The sequence below is a fragment of the Diabrotica virgifera genome, chromosome 6 (assembly GCF_917563875.1).
Source record: "Diabrotica virgifera virgifera chromosome 6, PGI_DIABVI_V3a".
NCBI classification, from domain to species: Eukaryota; Metazoa; Arthropoda; class Insecta; order Coleoptera; family Chrysomelidae; genus Diabrotica; species Diabrotica virgifera.
In genome coordinates this window covers 176051720-176076986 of record NC_065448.1, presented here as the reverse complement: position 1 = coordinate 176076986, position 25267 = coordinate 176051720, and the positions used below count along the sequence as shown (strand labels likewise).

General features: G+C 36.0%; 1 protein-coding gene across 2 annotated transcripts in view; it reads left to right on the top strand.

Annotated features, from left to right (window-relative positions):
* LOC114328623 (uncharacterized) overlaps window positions 1-25267 on the top strand; it is a 125195-nt gene that overhangs the window by 66703 nt on the left and 33225 nt on the right. Inside the window, exons 1-4 of one of the 2 annotated variants that reach the window (XM_050653383.1) lie at window positions 1394-1677; window positions 14857-15029; window positions 16981-17043; window positions 22286-22466. In XM_050653383.1, coding sequence (XP_050509340.1) covers window positions 1593-1677; window positions 14857-15029; window positions 16981-17043; window positions 22286-22466 — 502 coding nt within the window. In that variant the 5' untranslated portion in view covers window positions 1394-1592. Of the gene's footprint in view, window positions 1-1393; window positions 1678-14856; window positions 15030-16980; window positions 17044-22285; window positions 22467-25267 lie in introns of those variants that run through there. The other variant, XM_050653381.1, reaches the window with a different exon arrangement.

The following is a 25267-nucleotide window of genomic DNA, read 5'->3' as shown; positions in this document are numbered from 1 at the left end:
TATCTATCTTGATAAAATGAATGAAACTAGTCAATATTACGAAAATGTTTAATTTTATAATTTATAATGGTATCAATCGTGCAAAAAACGTTATAAGCATGTCGAACGTTAAGGGTAGCCGATCTCAGACAATAATTGTCTTCGATCGGTATAAAACCCTTACCGTTCTCCATACTTAATATACTATATTAACGTTTCGACATCCGATTTGGGCGTAGAAAAGTTAATAAAATTATTATTTTTTAGTTGAGTTGTGGCTTATTTCGAATTTAGACTAGTTTATTATAAAAATTCCACAAGGAAACAGCTTCACAACAACATTACAATCTATGTTTTTCATGTACAGAATTTAGAAGACCCTCTGTCATCCATTCATTTTTAAATGTTGTTCCCCTATTTTTAAATGTTGTTTTTAGATAATTTCACACAAGACGTGACCGCAGCCCTACTCCAGTTTTCACCGAGTTGTTTACCCTATAAAACTAAATATAATTTCGTAGAATAAAAGGTATATTTTATATGGAGCGAAATCGGTATAACCGAAAAGCGGTATAACCGAAAACCGGTGTTTTTGTCAACAACCGCCATCCCTATAAATCGTACTCTTCATATTCGTGAATTCTCGCATTTAAAATAATGTATTTATTTTACCTGGCGATCGAAACTATATTATCGACCGCTATGTAAAATAAATGCATTATTTTGAATGCCAGAATTCACGAATATAAAGAATAGGATACTATGATCTAGGCTAGGATATCATCCTTTGGTCTTCGTAGTGGGCACACCCTTTAGAAAGATTTTCGGGGCTATAAATGAAAATAGGCTATGGCGTCAAGGATACAACTTTGAACTATACCAGTTATACACCGATCCAGATATTATGAAATTCGTTAAAGTGCAGAGACTTAGATGGATTGGACACATTGCTAGGATATCAAATCACGAATACACGAAGAAATTAACATTTTGAAGACCAGAGGGCACAATAAGTAGAGGACGACCACGGAGAAGATGGATTGATGATGTGGAAGAAGACCTAAAGATCAGAAGATGGAGGAAAGTTGCCAGAAATCGACAGGAGTGGATACTTCTTTGCGAGCAGGCCAAGATCCACAACGGATTGTCGAGCCACTTTTGATGATGATGATATTATGCTTTTGATATTTTTCGTATGGTCTATCTAACTGGATCAAAACGTTAAAAAAAGCTGCAATGAAAAGAAAATTGAATATGAAAAATAATAATAGGTACTGTCTTAACAGATCGTCAAAGTTAAATATTGACTTGAGAATTCCTAAATATGTAGTATCTATGTGTCAACGCAAAGCGTGACGCTAGATCGTGAGTCCTGCCCTGAACAAGGAATTGATGTCCCTCCAAAATCAAAATTCATATAAGATTCGCAGCTTCTGTAAAAAGCTGACAAGATCGCTGCTCATCTATTTTTTGGGGCTGTTTTGTTAGAAATAATAAAATGTGGTGTTATCGTGTTTGTGATACAATGGCAAAAGCGACAATAATAGTGTGCACCTTACGTCTTAGGTTACGCGGGGTAATATTCTTGTGAACGGTTATGCGAATACAACAAAATGCACGGCTATCCTGTAATGCAAGTGGTGCAGTACCACATACCCCCTACTCTACAACCTTACTCTCATCATTTACCCCATGCAGGTAAGAACATAAGTATGTGTAAATAAATCTACAGGTAGATTGATGAAGGTTAAACTAAAAATAATAATACCGAAACTGCCTATTAGTAAACTTTCAAGTAGCGTAGCGCATGATTTCCAATATAGGATTATGTTGTCATAAAAAAGAAACCCTATATGTATTACTTTGTCTGACAAGAGCCGTCAAAAAATAGATTGATTACTACTAATATCGGTTTACAGCTTTCTCTGACGTCTTTCAACTCATAACCGCCATTCTTCTCTGTTTAACCATAGACCTGGAGCGACTTCTCTTTCCTCTAAAAATTTTTTAGCTCATTTTCGATTCCCTCCCTCCAGCTTCTTTTTGGACTTAGTCGTTTTCTTCTCCCTTGTGGTGTCCGCAGTCCACGTCAAAATCTGTTTATAGGGATCCTGTCATCTGACATTCTCTATACATGGCCGTACCATATTAGTTGTTTTGTTTTTGTTATCAATTATTGTATGCGTGACTCTCATCATTTCTCGTATCCTCTTATTTGGTATCTGATCTCTTCTTGATTTGCCTGCTGCTCTTCTCCAGAAGTCAATTTATGTTTGTTTCATTGAGCAAACTTAACTGCCATATGTGATTACACTTTTAAGTATGGTATATGAGCTGTTTGTTCGCTTTAGATATTCTTTGGTCCCACATAGTGCCGTTCACCATGCATATAGCTTTTCTACCCTGTATGTTCCTGTCTTTTATAGCAGCATCGAGTGTTCCATCTTGAGTTACCTTCATGCCAAGGTACTTGTATTTATCACAGTGTTTAATTTCTACCCCATGGTGTAATGTAATGGACTGCTTTGTCCCTCCAATACACATGGCTTCAGTTTTCTTAATGTTGACTTCGAGACCCCATTTGTTATATTTTTCTATTAAATAGCTTCCGCATCGTGTAATTCAAGTCGTCAGGATCCTGAGCAATCAGAATTTGGTCATCAGCGAAAAATAAAGCGATAGTGTTGTCTCGTCATTGAGAGGGATGATTGCACAGCTTGAGTGCTTGTTCCAGATACATTTTGAAATGGGTAGGCGAAATACAGCAAGCCTTAATTATTTCGTGACCTTAAATCCCTTAGACATCCTTGATCCCGTTTTAGTTTTTGCAGTCGTTCCATTATACACACTTTTGATTGCTTTGATAAGACCATGTTGGTTTGGTGTAGGGTTCACCATAGTTTGTTGATGGGCACACCATCATATGCTGTTTGTAAGTCTACGAACACCAGGTGAAATTCTTTATTGGCGGCTATTTTTTTCCAGATAAATTTTTTCCAGTTCTTGTTCCAGATAAATTTTGAAAAGAGTAGGCGAAATACATCAACCCTGCTTCAATCCTTTCGTGATCTTAAATCCCTCAGACATCTTTGATCCAGTTTAAAATTTTTCAGCAGTTCCACTATACAGACTTTGGATGGCTTTGATAACACCATGTATAATGTTGGTTTGTTGTAGGGTTGACTACAGTTTGCTGTTAGAGTCACTGTAGTTTGCTGAGGGGCACACTGCCATATGCTTTTTGTAAGTCTACGTACACCAGGTGAACTTCTTTATTATATGGTGAACATAATAGAATACAAGTGGTCTACTGTGGACCATCCAGCTCTAAAGCTAGTTTGCTCCTCTGCTTCGTAATTTCTATAGTAATTTTTTATGTTGTTCTTAATAAGTTTCCTATACGTCGTACTTATTGTACTGTCTACCGCAATTTCTCTGTAATTTTTTTATTGATCCTTGGTGCCCTGGCTGCCTTGCTGTGGATAGTTGACATGATAGATAATTTCCACTCTTTTAGTAATTCGGCACCATTTAATAAGTCTTGAAAGAGTTTTTTAGCTGTTCCTGGAGTTTCTCTGTACCTACCGACTTTCACTAATTCGACATGGATATCCCCAGGCCCCAGGACCAGGGAATTTTCCATTTTTCAGGGATTTGGTTATTTCTTCCATCTCTCATTTACTTATTTGTAATAATTAATTATAATAAATAATACATTTGCCAGCGAAAGCTAGCAAGACGTGAATAAATATACAGCGTGTCTACTTAAGTTGGAAACATATGGAAAACTTTTTTGTTATGCATTTTACGAAAAAAAGTTATTCCTTATAAAAGGTTCTGCATGTTCTAAAACCTAAGATTCAATCATCAGATATCAAATTTTTTAAATATTATACGAAGTATGTCAAAAAATATGAACTTCGTTCAATAGTAAAGTACCTTTATTTCTCTCAATATTGAAAATTCTTATTATGAAAAGTAATTTGGAAATATAAACTAAGATCAAATATGCAATTACATGCTTCTAATTAGAAAAAAATATTTTCCAAATTTTTCTCAAATTTATTGATACTAAACTAAAAAGGGGTAGTTCCCTGGGTTGGCTGTATACCTTATAGTTAAACAAACTGGAACATGAAGTAAAAACCACTTCTATGTAAAAGGTATATTTACTAAAAATTTTTTAGAATCCCAATGGATTCAATAAAATGAGTTCATCAGAACGTTTTCAAACCTATCGGTCCATCATCAGTGAATTTGAATACTTGCAAAATAGCCCCAGAACCAAACAATAGTTGTGATTATAAATAGATCTACATTATGTTAAAATAAATTTAAAATGGCTAAACGCCGATGTTCAGGGATTAAACCTCTGGGAACATGGTGAAACTCTATCCGAGGACCCAATCAACCATCTTCGGTCAACGATGACTACTGAAGTAGTTCTGAGTGAACTCAGAATGAGTTCTGATGAACTCATTTTATTGAATCCATTGGGATTCTAAAAAATTTTTAGTAAATATATACCTTTTACATAGAAGTGGTTTTTACTTCATGTTTTTTACGAAAAAAAGGTATTCTTTATAAAAAGCTCTGTATGTCCTAAGACCGAAGATGCAACCATCAGATATCACATTTTATTAATTTTATACGAGGTTTGTCAAAAAATATGAATTTCACTCAAGAGTAAAGTACCTTTATTTTTCACAATATTGAAAACGGTTATTAAAAAAGTTGTTTAGAATTAAAAACTATGTTTCAATATGCAATAACATCATTCTAATTGAAATATTGTGAAATATAAAGGTACTATAATTTTGAGCGAATTTCATATTTTTTGACACACCTCGTATAAAATTCATAAAAGTTGATATATCATGGTTGTGTCTTAGATTTTAGACCATGCAAAGCTTTTTATGAAGAATAACTTTTTTTCGTAAAATGAATAATAAACGAGTTATCATATTTGTAATAATTAAAAACGATGTTGGGTATCCATAAATTTGAGAAAAATTTTTTTTTTTCAATTAGAAGCATGTAATTGCATATTTGATCTTAGTTTTTAATTTCAAACAACTTTTTATCATAAGAATTTTCGATATTGAGAGAAATAAAGGTACTTTACCCTTGACCGAAATTCATATTTTTTGACGTACCTCGTATAATATTGAGAAAATTTTATATCTGATGATTGAATCTTAGGTTTTGGGGCATGCAGAACTTTTTATAAAGAATAACTTTTTTTCGTAAAATTAATAAAAAAGTTTCCCATATGTTTCCAACTTAAGTAGACACGCTATATAGTATGATATAATTGATCCAAATAATGGCATAACCCAGACATCCAAAGTGAAAGTTATCCTCCAACACCAAATTGTTCTATATGGTCACCATATTGTTTAGTAAAAAGTTACACCATTTTGAGCGTTCGGTTTGTGGGGAGATGGGGGAGAAGTCGGTAAATTAGTAGTTTTTTTACGTTTTTCGTCAATAGTTCTAAAACTATGCTTTAGCGTAAACAATGGTCCATACAAAAATGTTCTACATAAAATCTAAAACAAAAAAGGTCCTATACATCAGGGGTCACCAATTAGTTTCCCTGAGGGTCCGTTTCGAAAACCTGTGACACTTCCGGGGTCCGGACCTAATGCTACCTCTGGTTGTTCTGATTCGGTTTCTTTGTGGATACTTGGTAAAAAATATATCCATCATAACAACAAATCAGAAGGGTACCGGGCGAAATTTTTAGGCAGAAATTGTTGAAACACTTTTTTTAACAAATTCAAAACATCACGTTTTTTTCCCACGAATTTTTTTTTCTCATTTTTGGGTCATCTTAAACAAAAAAGATCTTTTTTCGCAAAAGTTGATAGATTACAAGTTTTAAGCGATTTAAAATCTAAAAAATGCGAAAATAAGCTTTAAAACTCATGTGTAAATAATTATTTTTGAGGTTGTCAAGTGCCTAAATTGAAGCTTAAACATTCAATTTCAAGTTTCTTATAAGTAATCGGACATATTTTAATTTAAACCGTTGTTTTTAATTGTTTATTATACGCGTCCTCTCGACACTTAATCCGCCGCGGCGGCAAGTCGCACTATGTGGTGCGTATCGTACTATATGATTGGCGTATTTAATTAGCACATTGGCAATAATTAATTGAATAAAGAAATAAATTATCTAAAAAAACCATGTTAATAATATATTATAAAATTTTAATAAATGTCCAGTATTTGTTGGGAATTTTTGGCATAAGTACGTATAATATGTATACATGCAACAGAGACGCATCATAAAGTGCGACGACCGGCGATTAACAATTAAAAAACAACGATCTATATTGAAATAAGCCCCGATTACTCGTTAGAATCTTGAAATTAAATGTATAAGCTTCAATTTAAGCACTAGTCACTAATAATCTACAGATGAGTTTTCAAGCCTCGAAAATGTGTGTGCGTATTTTCGCATTTTTCACATTTTAAATTGCTTATAACTCGAAAACTATCAACTTTTAAGAAAAATGACAAGAAACCTTTTTTGTTTAAAATCGCCCAAAAAACCTAAAAATACATTTTTGGGCAAAAAGATAATTTTGAATTTATTTAAAAAAATTGTTTTCTATGTAAAAAAACTATGTTACACCTGTCTGAAGTCTGGAATGAGTTTAGTTCAACTTATTTTCATTGGGTAAGGAGTTGAGATTCATCTGTTTTTCAGAGCTCAGATCCGTACCGATATTTAATAAAGTTCATTCTTGAAAAAGCGGCTACGCACATATAAGTTGACAAACATACTACACAATTTCATGGCCAAACATTTTCAATTGCAAAACACTATATTCTGAATTTAATCGCGGTCCGCACAAAACTAGCTCACGGTCCGGATGCGGACCGCGGTCCGCTAATTGGTGACCCCTGCTATACATAATTGTTATAAAATCAACGGTTCCAATGTTACGGAGGGTGAAAAGTGGAGGTTTTCGATACTTTTTATATTATCTGAGCAATTGATGATGATTTTTGGTGATGAGGTTGACGTTTCTTCAAGGGCTTATCACTAACATATCATCGGCCACTGAAATAGCAAATTATTTTAACAAAACACAATCCTGTTAAAGAAAATTTCTACAAATTGCCCAAAGAATTTAAAAAGTATCGAAAACCTCCACTTTTTACTCTCCGTAACTCTGGAACCGTTGATTTTATAATAATTATGTATAGGACCTTTTTTGTTTTAAATTTCACGTAGAACATGTTTGTATAGAACATTGTTGACGCTAAAGCATAGTTTTAGAAATATTGACGAAAAACGTACAAAAAACTACTAATTTACTGACTTTTCCCCCATCTCCCCCCCAAAATGGACGCTCAAAATGGTGTAACGTTTTACTGACCAATATGTGGACCATATATAGAATAATTTGGTGTTGAAGGAAAACTTTTACTTTGGATGTCTGGGTTAGGCCTTTTTTTGGACCAATTATACTATAATACCTTCGTAACTTTTGAACCGTTCATTTTAGAAGGATTATGCATAGGACCTTTTTTATTTCAAATTTAATGTAGAACATTTTTGTATAAAAGGTTGTTCATGCTAAACCACACAGTTTTAGAAATATTGACGAAATACGTAAAAAACTACGAATTTACCGATTTCTCCCCCCTCGCCCCCCAAACCCGACGCTCAAAATGGTGTGACTTTTTTCTGAACATTATGTGGACCTTCTTCTTCTTAACGTACCCTATCAAGTCGGCATGGCGAAACTGTCTCTGTCTCGAGCTATTCTAAATAGGTGTTCTGCTTTCTTTATTCCTGTCCACTCCCGGATATTCTTCAACCAAGAGGCCTGCTTTCTACCAATTCCTCTGCGTCCTTCGATTTTACCCATCATAATAAGTTGAAGAATATTATACCGGTCTCCCCTTACTACGTGTCCAAAATAGGCCATCTTTCTATATTTGATATTATCAAGCAGCTCGCGGGTAGCATTTGGTCTCTTAAGGACTGCCACATTTGTCAGCATAGCCGTCCATGGTATTTTCAGTATACGTCTGTGCAGCCACATTTCAAAGGCCTCCAAACGGTTAATGGTGGATATTTTTAATGTCCATGCTTCGACACCATACAAGAGGACTGACCAAATGTAGTATTTAATCATACGCTTTCGAAGTTGAAGTTGAAAGGTATCATTACAGAAGAATGACCTCATTTTTAAAAATGTCGTGCGGGCTATCTCGATTCTACATTTTATCTCTTTATCTGGATCTAGTTGTTCAGTAATATGGCAACCAAGATATTTAAAACTGGGTACTCTTTGAATTATATGACCATCAACATATAGCCGTGAATCTTGATGAGCCAAACGGCTAAATACCATGTATTTTGTTATTGAACAGTTTATATTTAGGCCAAACTCTCTTCCCACTGTGTCAATGGCATTTAAAAGGTGTTGTAATCCATTTATATCATCACTTAAAATAACTGTATCGTCTGCATATCTGATTGTATTTATCAGAATTCCATTAACTTTCACACCCCATTCCAAATTATGCAGCGCTTTCTTAAATATTCTATCTGAATATAAATTGAATAACAGTGGGGACAGTATACAACCCTGTCTGACACCTCTTTGTATTTTGCATATTTCTGTTGATTTTCCATTTATGCAAGCTGTCGCTGTTTGACGCCAGTATAATTTTTCTATGATTCGTACATCTTGACTATCAACTCCTTTATCCTTTAATATTTTAATTAATGTGTGATGTTGTACTCGATCAAAGGCCTTCTCATAGTCAATAAATACAGCAAAGACATCTTTCCTTTGATCTCGGCATTTCTGCAATAACACATTTAGTGCAAAGAGTGCGGGTTCCCAGTCCATTTCTGAAGCCAAATTGTGTTTCATCCTGGTCTTCTTCACATTTATCTTTGATTCTACTGTGAATGATACGTAGAAAGATTTTCAAAGTGTGGCTCATAAGGCTTATCATTCTATAATCGCTACAGTTTTTTGGACGTTGTTTTTTTGGTAGGGTTATGAATTCGGACTTTAACCAATCTTCAGGGATATCACCAGTCGAATAAACATCATTGAAAAGTTTGACTAGTATTCCAATGTTTTCCTCATTTATGAGCTTTAACATTTCTGTAGGTATGTTGTCGGGACCAACGGCTTTCTTGTTTTTTGCCAATTTTATAGCATGTAGTATTTCTGATTTCAGTATTTCTGGTCCTTCACCTTCATCTAAAGCCTCCAGTTCTTCGGGTCTATCATCATTATACAGTTCATTTATATAATTATACCAGGTAGTTCGAATTTCGTGTTCGTCTATTATCATTTTTCCCGACGAATCGGTTATAGTATGTGGAGTTTTCTTATGATAAAGACCAGCTACTTCTCTAACTTTTTTAAACATATTAAACGTATCGTGTTTTTCATTCAACTTTTCTAATTCCTTGCATTTATCCTCCATCTATTTTTCTTTAGCTACCTTTATCTTTTGTTTAATTAGTTTCTGTTTTTCTTTGTATTCTGTTTTGTTATCTTTCAGTTTTCTTCTCTGCTCCATCAATTCCAGGATTTCATCAGTCATCCATTGTTGTTTTTTGTGCCTCTGCATCGTTGTTGTATATTTTTCCATTACTTTCCAGGTGAGATCTTTAAACGTGTTCCATATTTCTGTATTGTTTTCATTTGTTGAATTCTTTAGCTGATTATTCAGGTCATTTTCTATTAGCGTTTTGTTGGATGCTGATATATGTAATTTTGGTGTTTTGGGGCTTTCTTCGACTTTTTTGAGCTTCATTTGGATGTCAGCTATTAGAGGATTATGGTCTGAACCGATATCTGCACCAGGATATGTCGTTGATCTCTTGACACCATTCTTAAATCTCTTGTTTACTAGAATATAATCTATCTGATTTCTAATTATATGAAGTGAGTTATCTCCTGGTCCCTTCCATGTATATAATCTTCTTTTGTGTAATTTGAACCATGTATTTGCGATTATCATGTCACGTTCTTGACAGAACTGGTATAATCTATCGCCTCTTTCATTGCTCTCCCCTAGTCCATATTCACCTATCAGGTCAGATCTTCGCCCTGATGTGGACCATATATCTTCGAATCTTCGAATGTGGACCATATAGAATAATTTGGTGTTGGAGGATAAGTTTCACTTTGGATGTCTGGGTTTGGGTCTAGTTATACCATACTAATATACTTTCGGTTTTAAAAACGTGTAATCGGAAGTGCCACGTTATTGTCGCAGAAATGGTTTGATATATCAATAATCGCATATTGAAAAGCCGAGCTTTAATATTTAGTTCCGGTTTTGATGTCATTTCCGGTTAAAAAGTTATGACCGAAGTTTTGCAAAAATGACTCAAAATTAGTGAAATCGTATATCAATCGACGTAAAGTTACACGAAAAGTTCAAATATTGATTTCCAGTTCTACTTTCGGTCACGTTGAGTGAAGGCCTAGGACTTAAGAAGTTTGTTTAATATGGTACTATGTTTGACTAAGTTAAATGCTTTGGTAAATCTATGAAAAATGTGTTCGTTGATCTCTGCAGTTCTATAATAAAACTAATAGCGTGAATACACGGGTTTTACAGATTTGATTTTGTATAAAATTTTATAAAAATTTTAATTTCTGATTCCTTAAGAGTCTAGGCGCAAATATTTTACGGTTATCCCTACTTTTTCTTTCTTTACACGGCAAATTACGTGTAGTAAAATTCTCACTGGTATGGATATGTAAACATTACTTGACAATGGCATTGCCATCCTTAACTAAAGAGATGGCGTTTGAATGTTCTTGGATAACTGTTACTTATGTAATCGCTTATACTATTAATTCAGTTAATTAATACGATAATTTTTTCACTAAATATGTATTCAGTAATCATAATAATTTGTATACTATACAATAAAAACTAATTCTTAATCGAGAAAAGAGGAAAAGTTATAAAGTGATTTTTTTAATAATATATTATTATTAAGGAACGCTTGGTTAAATTTTGAACATCTTTAACAACAAAATACTTGGATAACAGAATATACCATGGTGTATTCTGTGCTTAGATCTTCCATCCATAAATAATAAACAATAAATAATTCACGTCTTAAATCAATTTATTTATCAAATACACGATCAATATTATTTAATAAACAACTCAAAATATACCTGAAGCCGTGTCAAATATTTAAAATAGGCCATTCCAACATGTCAATTTTAAATCAATCTGACAGCCGGGAGGCAAACATAAATATTATTCTGTCATTTCTTAATGTGTTTTAGATAATTTTAGTTGCGTTAATCTGTAATTGTGTTTTGTACAAGGATCAATTTAACATTTTTACCGGAAGAATCGACATGCTTCATTTCTGTTGTGTTTTGAGGTGTGGAATGCGAAGTAATCGTGATAAAGTTCAGTTTTATCGGTTACCATCAGTACTACATTTTAAGCATAAAACCAACTGAACTAAATAAGTTATGATCTTACAGACAAAAACAATGGTTAAATATAATAATACAGCTATAAAATGTCCTATAAAATATAAAATGTTAAATAACTAACTACTGTACTTCTAACAACATATGTATTGTCTGCCAACAGCTTTCGAAAATATTCACTCATCTTTATTTATTCACTGCTTAAAACTAAATAAAGTCGTTCAAGTATTTCTACAACTAAAAACTACACAATATCAGCAACAAAATGTTCGCAAAATACGACTAAAAAACTATTAAAGGGGTACACAATTTAAGAAACAATATGTCAAAAAATATAAACAAATAAAATATGTTCGTTCGCGGACCCTGCCGTGGACTTTTAGTCATGACTAGGGGTACGGAATTTTCGCAAATAAAAAACATGAATTTCGCATTTACTTTTTCTATAATTACAAAATTTCGCATTTATTTCGCATTTATTTTTAACTACAATTAAAACAACAAAAAACATTAATAATTAAAAGCTAATATCGTTGTAATTTCGACATTCGACTCTTTAAGAGCTGTTCTTCGATCTGTCACTACAATATTGTATTTGCTGAAGAATCTTTCTGCGTCTACGCTGTTCGTTGGACTCCAGATGCTCTGTAATGCTGCTTTAGCAAATGACGGAAAACTGTACTGTGTAGCAAGCAATATATCCTTCACATTGGGATCTTCGTTCATTCGTATCGATTGAAGGATTAATCTATGAAAGTGAGTATATCCATCTATGTACTCCAATTCTGTCATTGTTGTAAAAAAAGGAATTTTAGAAAAGCTTTCTGAGAGTACACTTGGGTTCACAGTAAAACTTGCAGCTATACATGGGTTAAATAACTGTCCAATGTGTAAGAAAGCCTCGTTTGTGTCTTTTAAAGTCATATGGAGAGTTAGTTTATTAAAGGCTTTGTCGTTTGCTTTCATAAGCATTTCCTTCAGTGTAGCGTCAATTTCTTCGTTTTCAGTGATCAATCGAGATGTTTTTACATCAAAATAACCTTGGCGATGGTGTTCAAGTGACGATTTTAAGTCCTCTAATTTGTTCCATAAAAGATGGGCGAATGGATAACTGGCTCCTTCCAAATCGTCTATTAATTTCATTAATTTTGGACAGAATTCGGTGGTGAAGGTCATTTGAATTTCTAGTTTACGTCTGAAAGTTTCATCGGCGTAATTATCTTTAAGAAATTTAATACTGGAATTTTCATTCTCCCACACATCAAAAAAATTGAGTATGTGATTAAGATATTCACTTAGATACGACACTGCTGAGAACCAAGAGTTCCATCTAGTTACAACTGGTGCTGGATATAGTTTTGCTGGGAGATTGGGCACGTTTTCTTTCAAATAAATCAAGTAACAGATCTTCATTTTTCTTGAAAGACGAAAGGCTGACTTGACTTTTGCTGTAAACATGTTTAACACCTTGAACTCTCCTACAAAAACATCACCAACAAGATTAACTTTATGAGCCCAACACTGGTAATGTAAGATATGTGGCTCTATTAGAATTTCTAATAGGTTAAAGCAAGCAGACATGTATCTTGCTGAATCTGATACCAGGCCTTTAACTTGTGAATAATCAATTTCAAAGTCTTTTAATGTATCTATAATTGCCTGTGAGCAGGTTGATGCGTTGGCAGTATCAAGGAAGTTAACACTTGCTAAAAAACATTCTTGATGTAGTACAGAATCTATAGTTCTGAAGAGAATAGCAAAAACACATCTTCCTTGTCCATCCGAGGTCTCGTCTGCTACTATTACAATGGGCTTGTCTTTCAGCTGTTGCTTTGTATTGGCTTTTTCAGACAGCCCACACCGTGGCACTACCTTTCTCCTTAAAGTGTCCGCACATGGAAGAGCACCCGACCCCGGCACATATTTAGCAATATATTCACGCACAGCTGGATGATCCAATTTATGAAGTGGAATGTTGGCTTTCAGACAGTTACTAACTGTATCCTCCACCAAAGGATCATTTTCTTCTTTTGCTCGTTTCTGTCTCTCAAAGCCACTAGCAATTGACATTTGTCGCTTAGTTCCTGAAGTAGATGCTATAGATTTTTTCTTGTTAATGTGGTTAGTCGACTTCACATGTTTCTGCAGAGTGTCCTTTTTATCACCTTCCAAACAAGTATTACAATACTTACACATCACAATATTTGTGTCACACAGATATAGGCCATCTGTTGCAAATTCTTTGACTCGATCACTCAAAATTGTTTTAGGGCGTCCCATTTTAGGGGATACTTTAAGTAAGTTAATTTTACTATGAAAACTTTTTTGATAGACTATGTTCTCACTCAGTAAAAATTGACGGAATGAGCACTGCTTGTCCTGGTTGACTAATTTATTTTATATGTTTAGAAAATAAGAATTAGCCGACTTTTATCCCTACTTAGATTTTTACCAATACAAAAGACCGAAGTAAGTGATCAAAAGTGAAAAATATCAATTCCTTATCTTATCTTTATCTATTTAATGATGAACAATGAAAGATCCTTCTGTTTCAACACAATAATAAACAATCCTTTCAAAAATTACAATAGAAAACTTTCCGTAAAATCTTTCCATACCTTCCTAACTAACTACTTATTTAGGGGTGAGTTGAGCACCTGCAGATATTTCGCGGAAATAAACAAAAACTCCATATTTCGCATTTATAGCATTTATGTTCAAAATTTCGCCGAAATTCGCATCTATTTCGTAAAAACGAAAATTCCGTACCTCTAGTCATGACATGCTCCACTTGTCGTAGACTAGTCCCTGAGTGTCTCTGCGAATACACCTATTAATTGTCTCCCAGCGGCGAAATAAAAGTCTTGAAATGGCCTATTGTCACTGTGTTGTCAGCGCATTCTGTTCGACTGAGTGCATTGTATGAAAAAGATAGCGAATGTTTGATTTGGAAAAAGATCACCACGGATATGGTATTCATTTTTTTTTGGAATCCTGAAAAAACTAATCAATATTTTTGAAAAATTTAAACGCAGAATGAAAGACTAAATTATTACCGAGGGTTGAAAGTCCCTTAGAATAAATAAAATGTTTCTTTTGAATGCGATATTTGAAATTCAAAATCACACTAAATTTCTTCTTAGTTTTTCACCCCTGTAACTTATTACAATAAACATTAGAGAAGTTTTCAGGGACTTTCGGCCTTCGGTAATAACGTAATCTTTCATTCTGCGTTTAAATTTTTCAAAAATATTTATTAGGTCTTTTTAGAATTCGAAAAACATAAATCCTATTTAAATAGCATTGGAGCCGAAAGTTTGCTCATATCCCCTTAAACCGAGATACAGAATCTCGTAACATTTTTTTGCATTTGGTTTATTAGTAAACGGGATAAATTTAGATGTATATTTTTCAGCAAATCATGGCGGTGGGGGTGGTATCAGAAAATATGTCTTCTGGTGCTGTGCATGTGGAGGATTATCTACAATTCTGGGAGCTTTATTTTTGGCTGTTTATTTTCTTCTTCGGTCCTATACTTCAACTCTTGGATATTTTGAAACGATACCAACGTTTGTGCCTGCAACTATGGTAAGTATAAAAATCTTATCTAACACATATATCTTATAGATGATCTTATATAGAGTGAGGGGAAAAACTATGGAATAAATAAATTTTTTCGAAAATGGGAGACTTTGGAGAGAAATACCGAAACAGGTCAATTTGTATTGCATATATTATATATTATCATACCAGTGACGTCATCCATCTGGGCGTGATAATGTAATCGATAAATTTTTTAAATGAGAATAATGGTCATGTGATAGTTCATTTGAAAGGTTACTCAATTCTCCTTTCAGTAATATAAACATTACCATAAGTTTTTATACAGGGTCGCCAAAAAGAAAGTATGTTATTTATATTCAAAATACATTTTGTTGCTGTCACAAAACAGAAAAAAAAATATGACAAATAAACATTGCTTTTCGCTTAAATTAGATGTTCAAACAACCCAGAGGCTGGTGGGTGCCAGCTTTAACATTGAATTTAAGCGAAAAATAATGTTTATTTTTCAAATAAACTTTTTTCTGATTTCTGACATAAAATCTTCTTTTTGTGTGAATTAATTTAATTCATAAATTATTATTTTTGGCCACCCTGTATAACTAATTATGGTAATGTTTATATAACTTAAAAGAGAATTGAATAATCTTTCAACTGAACTATCACACGACCCCTATTCTCAGTTAAGAAAATTATCGATTACGTTATCACGATCAGATGGATGACGTCAATAGTATGATACATATGCCAAAAAATCATAATTTAAAAATAAAAGTCTCCCATTCTCAAAAAAAAAAATGAATTAATTTAATAATTTTGCCCCTCTGTGTATATATGTATACAGCGATGAGCGCGCTAATAACCGTCAAAATAACGGAAAAGATGGAAAACACATTAAATTGTGAGATTAAAAGAAATGAAACTAGTGGAGGTGGAGATTTAGCGATAAAAACCTATAAAATATTCTACTTATTGTTTCCCACCTTTAGACGTATCGGATGAATTTGGCAACTGCCACTGTGGCAGTGACAGTTTTAGTTGACATACTCCTCTGATGTGTCTAAAGGTGGGAAACAATAAACAGGATGTAAGTTTATACGTTATTATCGCTAAATCTCTCACCTCCACTAGTTTCATTTCTTTTATTCTCACAACTTAATGTATTTTCCATCTTTTGCGTTATTTTGCCGGTTATTAGCGCGGTCATCACTGTATAACTTAAATATGTTTGTGTACTTTTTTCTGATTTCTGACATAAAATCTTCTTTTTGTGTGAATTAATTTAATTCATAAATTATTATTTTTGGCCACCCTGTATAACTAATTATGGTAATGTTTATATAACTGAAAAGAGAATTGAATAATCTTTCAACTGAACTATCACACGACCCCTATTCCCAGTTAAGAAAATTATCGATTACGTTATCACGATCAGATGGATAACGTCAATAGTATGATACATATGCCAAAAAATCATAATTTAAAAATAAAAATCGACCTGCTTCGGGACTTCTCTCCAAAGTCTCCCATTCTCAAAAAAAAAATGAATTAATTTCATAATTTTGCCCCTCTGTGTATATATGTATACAGCGATGAGCGCGCTAATAACCGTCAAAATAACGGAAAAGATGGAAAACACATTAAATTGTGAGATTAAAAGAAATGAAACTAGTGGAGGTGGAGATTTAGCGATAAAAACCTATAAAATATTCTACTTATTGTTTCCCACCTTTAGACGTATCGGATGAATTTGGCAACTGCCACTGTGGCAGTGACAGTTTTAGTTGACATACTCCTCTGATGTGTCTAAAGGTAGGAAACAATAAACAGAATGTAAGTTTATACGTTATTATCGCTAAATCTCTCACCTCCACTAGTTTATCCATCTTTTGCGTTATTTTGCCGGTTATTAGCGCGGTCATCACTGTATAACTTAATTTATGTTTGTGTACCTTAAATATTTTGTTTTCTTTTTCAGTTAATGTTAACAGGAATTTGTGTGATGAGTCTAGCCAGGAGAAAAAATCGTTATAGTTATTTGGTAAGTACTTTTTTATTTCGCGAAAAAGTAATCTTAAAATTATTGGGACAGCTTGTATATTAGTGCACCCTACTAGCTTATGTGCGTATTTTGGCATTGGATCCGAGCTTGACATGTAACACCGTTGCCATATCCTCTATTTTTCATACTTCACATTACGTAAAGTTGCATTCAAAAAATAGTTTTGAAACACAAATTAAGTAAAGTTTTTATGTTGTTGTTTTCACCAATTTTGAAAAAATGTGAAAACGTTGAATTATCCACGTCCGTCTGTCTGTCCGTCTGTCTGTCTATAAACTCAACTCCTTCGTCATTATAGCAGGTAGAATGACAAATGAGGTGTCAAATGAAAGCTTATAATCCAAGGATGGTACTAAAGGTGAGAAATTTGACATATAGTGTCTGTCCGTCTGTCCGTCTGACCGCGAATATAACTCCTCCGTCACTATACCAGGTATCCTTGGATTATAAACTTTCATTTGACACCTCATTTGTCAGTCTACCTGGTATATTGACAAAGGAGTTGTGTTTATGGACAGACATATGGACGGGCGGACAGACAGACGTGGATATTTCAAAGTTTTTACATTTTTCACGTTCTTATAAAATTATTCTATTATTCTTGTAGGTTCTTTATTTAACATTTATTGAAATTATGAAAGAAATAAACAAAAAAATATGGCCCCACTGACGCACGAACATAAGATTCAGATGTAGGTTAGGTGCACTAATATACAAGCTGTCCAAATTATTGTTGGGGAGAAAAACACCCTGTGCGATTACACATCTTGTTTCAATTCACATTGTAGATAGTACTTACTTACTTACTAGCCAACGCCCACCCTTGACATGTTAGCCATTTGGCGGCGCGCTGACCAGTATAGACGAGCCGTTTCTCGTAGGCGGTCTTCATCCTCCTCGGGTGGGTCTGTTATCAGGGCTGGGCACTCTGGGAGGTGAGCAGCATCCATCTGGGGCTGATTACATAGTGGACAGTTGTCATTTTCACGGACGCTGATGCGATGTAGATGGGAGGCCAGGTAGTCATGCCCCGTAGTTGTTTTGAACGCGGCTACACTGATGGGTCTCGGCAAGTTGTGAGGGATTGGTGACTCTATTAAGTGGGCCCAAGATTTTCCAGCACCGGCTTGTATTTGCTGGTCTTTTATCTTCGCTTTGATTCCTCTTTTAATGGTGGACTTTGCTGATGTGTACGATTGGAAGCTAGGGGGCTGTGGAAGAGTAGTGCCTTCTTTTGCAAGTTCATCCGCCGCTTCATTCCCTTCATGTCAACACCGACATGACTAGGGATCCATTGTAAAGTAATCAGCCACCCTTTTTCCAGCAAGTTCGATAGTTGGACGCGGCAAGATATTGTTTGGGCACAGGCGGTATATCGATTTGTCGACAGGGCGAGGATTGCGGCTTGGCAGTCGATGAAGAAGGCAACTTTTTGGGGGTGTTGGAGATTCTCGAAACTTTTAGCGGCTTCGTGTATAGCAGCAATTTCACCATCATAGTTGGTGAGAGGGGCACCCACAGCTATGGAGCCTTTGGAGAACGTTGAGACATATCCTGATCCTGTTCTTCCCGAGTCCGGCATCGAGGAGCCATCGCAGTAGATGTGGAGCCACTCATGCGCTGGGTAATTGGTGTGTATCGTCTCTAGGGCGGCTTTCCTTAGGACAATCTCTGACGATAAGTGCTTCGGGTCGTTATGGTTTTCAAGACGCAATTCTGTGTTTGGTAGACAGCGGGCGAGTGTAGTTTGCGCTGGGAAGGGGGCGGCTTTCGACAGGTCAATGTGGTATTTTTCCATGATTTGATTTGCTACTGTAAGCGGAGTGGTTTGTATTTTAAGACGTGAGGCTGCTTGTCTATATTCGTCCCATTTTTGTGGAAGTATTCGTCTTTGCCTTTCCCAGAAGGTTAACGCGTGTTGCTCTCTGCGGCATTGTATTGGTTCAATACCGGTCTGGGCTTCCATTGATGTAATCGGTGTTGATTTTGGAGCACCGGTGATGACGCGAAGGGCAGTGTTCTGGGCGACTTCAAGCCTGGAGGTGGTGTTTGTACTCGCAGTTATTGTAGCTTCACTCCCATATTCTAGTATCGGCCGGACATAGGTTTTGTATGTTGCTACCAAGACATCTTGCGTGGCGCCCCATTTTGTTGCTGTGAGACGTTTGAGCAGTCGACATCTCTTTGTGGCTTTCTCTGCAATGTCGTCGATTTGAGGTTTCCACGTAATTTTCTTATATATGTACACCCCCAGGTATTTTGTTACATCCTCTCTTTCCAGGTCGACTCCTTTGTATGTCAGCTTGACAGCAGTCTGCTTTGTTGAAAGGGTAAGTACTTGATATACGGTTTTGGTTGTACTGACAGTTAGGCAGTTTTTATCCGCCCATTTTTCTAGATTTTTGAGAGCCTGGTCATTACGCCTGGTCATTACTCCCTCGAGCGCTTTCAGACTGCTACTTGATGCCCATATTAGGAGGTCATCGGCATACAGGAGGGCTTCAACACCAGGTGTCTTTCTAATCATTGCGAGCACATCGTTTATCATTAGGTTGAACAATTGACAGCTGATGACTGCTCCTTGTGGCAGCCCTTGTCTTTGTAGTCTGAATTTGGAACAATGGTTGTGAAATTTGACTCTCTGATACCTTTCCCCGAGAAAAGATTTTATCCAATTGAACAGTTTACCGTCAATTCCACACTTCGCTATCTTGTGTAACAGCAAACCTCTCCATACTGTGTCGTATGCAGCTTTGAGGTCTACTAGCACTGCAACTGTTGACATCTTACGGTGGAAAGCATCCTTGACTTTTTGAGCAAACTCTACTACATGGTCCATGGTGTTCCTGTGTTTCCTGAAGCCAGTTTGTGCGTCGTCAATCAGTTCAAGATGGGTTATGGCTCGGTTCAGTCTGTCCAGAACTATTTTTTCGGCTACTTTGCATAAGGAGCTTGTGAGGGATATTGGCCGGTAGCTATAAGTCAGGCTCGGGTCTTTTTGTTTCATTAGGGTGGGTATGACCTCGCTCTTCCTCCATTGACTTGGGACTCTTGAATTCCATGTTAGGTTAATCAAGTTCAGAATGGTGTTTTTTACTGCGGCTCCCAGATATTTAAGCATTTCCGGGCACAACTCGTCAATCCCTGCTGCCTTTTTCGTTTTTGTGTCAGAGAAAGCCGCTTCCAGCTCTGATATCGAGAAATCTTCTGTACAGATGTCCTTTATACTTTTGCTCATCCGCCGGGGAGGGGGATAGCGCAACAGTCTTGCTCTCTCCCTCTTATTTATCTTAATATTACTCACTTTTGTGTAGTGTTTACAGAGTTCGTTCGCTATATCGGCATGTGTAGTGAGTTATCTAGCCATGCCTCTCATTGGCATTTGCTGTTGCTTGTTTCCATCATTATTTAGCTTAGTAACGAACCTGTGCGCTTTGACGCCGTCTTTTCGGAAGTCGAGCTTAGCAAGGAAGGATTTGAAAGCTTCTCTTTTCCCTGACTTAATGGCTTGAGTTAGGATCGCTTGTCTCTTTCGAAGCTCTACACAATCGTTCATTTGCCTGGATTTTTCAGCTTTGCCCCTGGCTTTATTTCTGGCAGCTTTCAATTTGGATAGCGTTGGGGACCAGAAAGTCTTATACCCCTTAATTTGACCTCGCGGTATGCACTCTTTTGCACATTTAAGTAGGGCCTCGGTTACTTTCTTTGCTGCTTCTTCTGGTGCTTGTAGTGTTAGTTGAGTAAGGACTTCATCTGTGCATTCCATGTACTTTTTCCAATCCGCCTTTTTAAAATTCCAGCGCGGGTCTCGTTTTTTGGCTTTTTTGTCCTTTGCCAGTTTGCATGTCACTAGCAGAGCGCGGTGACCACAGCCTGCTGCGTCGTCCAGGAGGGTTACACTGGTCTTCCCTGTAATGTGTGGGTGTGTTACGACAAGATCGGGCCTTGATTGACTTTCTCTAAACGATAAGAACGTAGGTGGGGTGTTCACTACATCAAGATAGTTGTTATCCAAAAAGTCCTCGAGGTGTTTCCCAACGTTGGTGGTTCTAGAGTAGCCCCATCTCGTGGATGGACTATTGAAATCTCCAATTATGATGGTACTTGGCTGGATTTGTTGCTCTACCAATTCCAATGCAGGTATATTATCTGGCGGATTGTATAGTAAGAAAAGGGTGACATGTTTCGAGTTTTTCCAGACTTCGACCTGGAACATTTCCAGTTTATCTCTATCCTGCATTTCGTGGATTATGTTAGTCTTGCATACTAGAGGGGTTTTGATTCCGATGATAATTCCTGACGCTACTTGTCGACTCCTCTTCAGCACATGGGTTGAATAGCCAACTGTAGAGTAGAGGTGAGGTGTGTCTGAAGCGGCTCCTGCCTCTACAATGACATATATATCAACGTTCTTTTCGAGAACGCTTCGTTTGAGTTCTAAAAACTTACTGTTGCTTAGACCTCCAGCGTTCCAGAAGATGACTTTGAGGTCTGCGTCGCTGCCCTGAGAAGGGCCGTTTCGAGTAGGGATTCGTACACTCATGGATCAGCGCGCGTAACGACGAATCGCTGCTGCTCATTTAGCGTTACCCAGGGGACACGTGTGATCGTACCTTACGATAGACCACGGACGCGAGCAACTCTGTCCCCCACATTGTAGATAGTACTTGCTTAAAAGATATCTCTTTTTTGATTATTATGTTGTTGAATCATATGTTGTAATTTTTTACATAAAGAATTGTGGCTCTCGTTATTTTTCATCATCATCATCAACAGCTATTCCATCCATCATCGGATGTAAGCCTCCCTAGATGTGTCCATTCACATCTGTTTGCTGTTTTTTGCATCCATTCGTGGCCAGCCATTCTCTTGATGTCGTCAGTCCATCTTGTTTGAGGTCTGCCTCCAATTCTTTTGGATGCCATTGGTCGCCACTCGAGAATTCGCTTTGTCCAACGGTTGTCTTACATTCTTCCTATTGTCTGTCCAGTTCTATTTTAACATAGCAACCTTGAGGATAACATCTTCTGTTAGCTTTGATCGACTTCTTATCTCTTCATTGGACTTGCGATCACTGAGCTTAATGTTGAGTATTTTCCGTTCCATAGCTCTCTGAGTCACTTTAAGTTTGTGGACTACGCTGTTTGCTTTGCCTTTAAAGTGTTTGGCAAGTTTGATTTAAATACTGTTTGTAATCTTCATTTTTACTGATTTTTTTTAGATTAAAGTATGTGGTCTTTGTTGCTTGGTATGTGCCTTAACCTGCGTATTAGTGACAATTACAACAACGGTCATCCACATGAACAGATTACAAACGCTAAGAGAATGTGTCTACACTCAAAAAACCAGAACATGTACCTGTTATTCTGTATTGTTAGAAGCTCACGCTGTTGCTGATGAGGGTAAGTCAAATGTTTATTATTTTGATTTAAATTAGTTCAACCCTATTATAAAAAATAAGCGGGATGTTTTCTACTGTAGGGGGTTGTTTAGAAGGAATACACTATTATATCCATCAGTATTTTATTCGACGTCAAATACAGTTATTAATACGTTTAATAGTACTTAGTTTATGACGGTACCCGTAGTATTCTAATCAACTGTCACTCTCAGGAAACCCCAAACCTAACCGATTCTTCCCAATCTATTCGCGTCCTCTTTATTTGTTGGATATATATGTTTATATCCTTTTTTACTTTTGTTTCTGTGTCAAGTTTAGGTATGATATAATAAATGTTATTACTTACTTAGCAGAAATTACTCTGTCATTAAAACATACCTCGTTCTGTGTGTCCTACATTCGCCTGTAAACAAGTGATCGTCTGTTTTGTTATTTAACATTTTATAAATTATATCGTAATTAATTATGTATTTCGTGTTTTAAAGAATTTTTAAAGTCATCTGAAATATATAGACAAAGCTCATGATCATTAGCAAGAAAGAGATAACAGAAGGTCAACTTTACATGAACCAAACCCCTGTAGAAAGAGTGACGCTCTACAACTACTTCGGCATTATAATAAATGAAGAATGGACCAACAACCAAGAGATAAGGGCGCGCATCGGAAAAACTAGATCCACTTTCAACCGCATGAGAGCCCTCTTCAAGAGCCACAACCTCGCTCTTGGTATAAAACTAAGAATGCTGCGTCTTCTCTATCCTTTTTTATGGTGTTGAATTGTGGACCTTGAACGAAGATATGTGCAGAAAATTGGAAGCATTTGAGATCTTAAAATCCCCCGGACTGACCTGGTCACAAATCAAGAAGTCCTCAGAAGAATAAAGAACAGCCGAGAGGTAGGTACTGACCAGCATCAAATCTCGAAAGTTAGAATACTTTGGACACATTATGCGAAATAAATCCAGATATGCCCTCCTACAAGCAAGACCTGCAAGGAAAAATATGTGGAAAGCGAGGTTCAGGAAGAAGAACATCTTGGTTTACCTCAGAACCTGGTTCAACACAACATCTGTGCAGCTTTTCCGCGCTGCTGCAGATAAGATAAAGATTGCCATGATGATTGCCAACATTCGTCACGAATATGCACATCAAGAAGAAGCGAACAGTGAAGCCAATACATTTAGTAACGTAATAGTTGCATCAGGGTACAGTTACGTTAATTGGTGATACTTCATGGATGATCTTTTGGACATTTGGTACTCAAATGCAGACCTAAAGTACCTTTCCAGCTGAACATCCTCCGATAACTAAAGGGATGGAACAGAGGAAACGCACAACAACAGCTACATGATTATATTTGGCATACGGACAGGTCTAAATCTTCATACGGGCAGGGTACACAAATCAACAGTAATGATAACATCGTCGTTTGAATCTTTCAACAAGCTCGGATATTTTTTAGTTTCCTTAAACAGGAAATCCCACAGATAGGAAGTTCCATTTCCTTTCCTTCATCCAGTACTGTCTTTTTCCAATGTTTTTTTTAAGTCCGTCTGCTTTCCGTGGCCTTGAATGATTCCAATTTAGCGTGATCCAACTTAGGGATACCAAAAAATCCGAAGATCCAAAAACTAAACAAAATGTTGACGAATTTTAGAGAAGGCGATCCACAAAGGATTGTCGACCAAAGATTATGATGAATTAATCTTAACATCAGTGAATAAAAACTTAAGTCAACAATTTACAGAAACTGTATGAAGTTACAATTATTTTTTTAGTTATATGATTAATATTTTCAGAGTACGTTCATAATGGTAGGGGAGCAAAGTATGCTAAATGTGCAGTCACTCGAGCGCTTTGGGGACCTATTGGGTTGTGAAGAGTAGGTCCTAAAACCAAAAAAAGTTAAGTAAAGTTTTCCATTTTAGTGGGCGCTTGCCATTTTTTAATTTAATTTTCCATTTCCAACAATCGTTTTTTTTTTGGATTATAACGCCATCTATCCATAATTTGAAAAAATGTTTCGAATAAAAGTTATTTATTTTTACGTAAGGAATACAAATCTGCAATAAAAAATGGGAGCTCCTATTTAAGATTTTAAAGTAACCCCCACCCCTCCTCCGTGGAGGGTCGTGTTTGGTTCCATTCAATAGATTTTTCAAAAATATTGAATAAGTGTATTTTACAGTTTTTCGATCTGATGTTCATTTCGCGAAATATCGCGGGATTCGTATTTAAAATATTAAATTTACCCACCCCCCCCCCCACCCCTGTCCGTGGGAAGTCGTGTTTAGTGTCATTTGATAGATTTTTAAACAATATTGAGCACATATTTTTTAGTTTTTCGATCTGTCATTCATTTCGCGAAATATTCGCTTTTTTCTTGTGAAACTTTGGGACTCACCTATTTCCTTAAGCCCGACTCAAATCGTCAGATTTTTGAAATATACACTCTCTTGCATGTACTTAACTTACCTTATCTTAATATGACAATCTCGAGTTTTTTTAAGGATATATTTTTTTTCGGGCCTCCCTTGACGAACTCCCCTGTGTTGAGCCAATATATGGTATAGGTACATCTGCAGGGTACCAATTTTCTCCCCATATGATAATCTGACGAGCTCGAGTAACTGCAAAAATCCCCGCTTGGGCTCCCCTACCATAACGGAGACCATCGCATTATATCATAGCCTAGAACAGTGGTTCTCAACCTTTTTGTGGCGACGGAACACTTTTAATTACCGAAAAAAATTGCGGAACACCAAAGCAATAACATGCATATATTGATAAACAGATTAGGA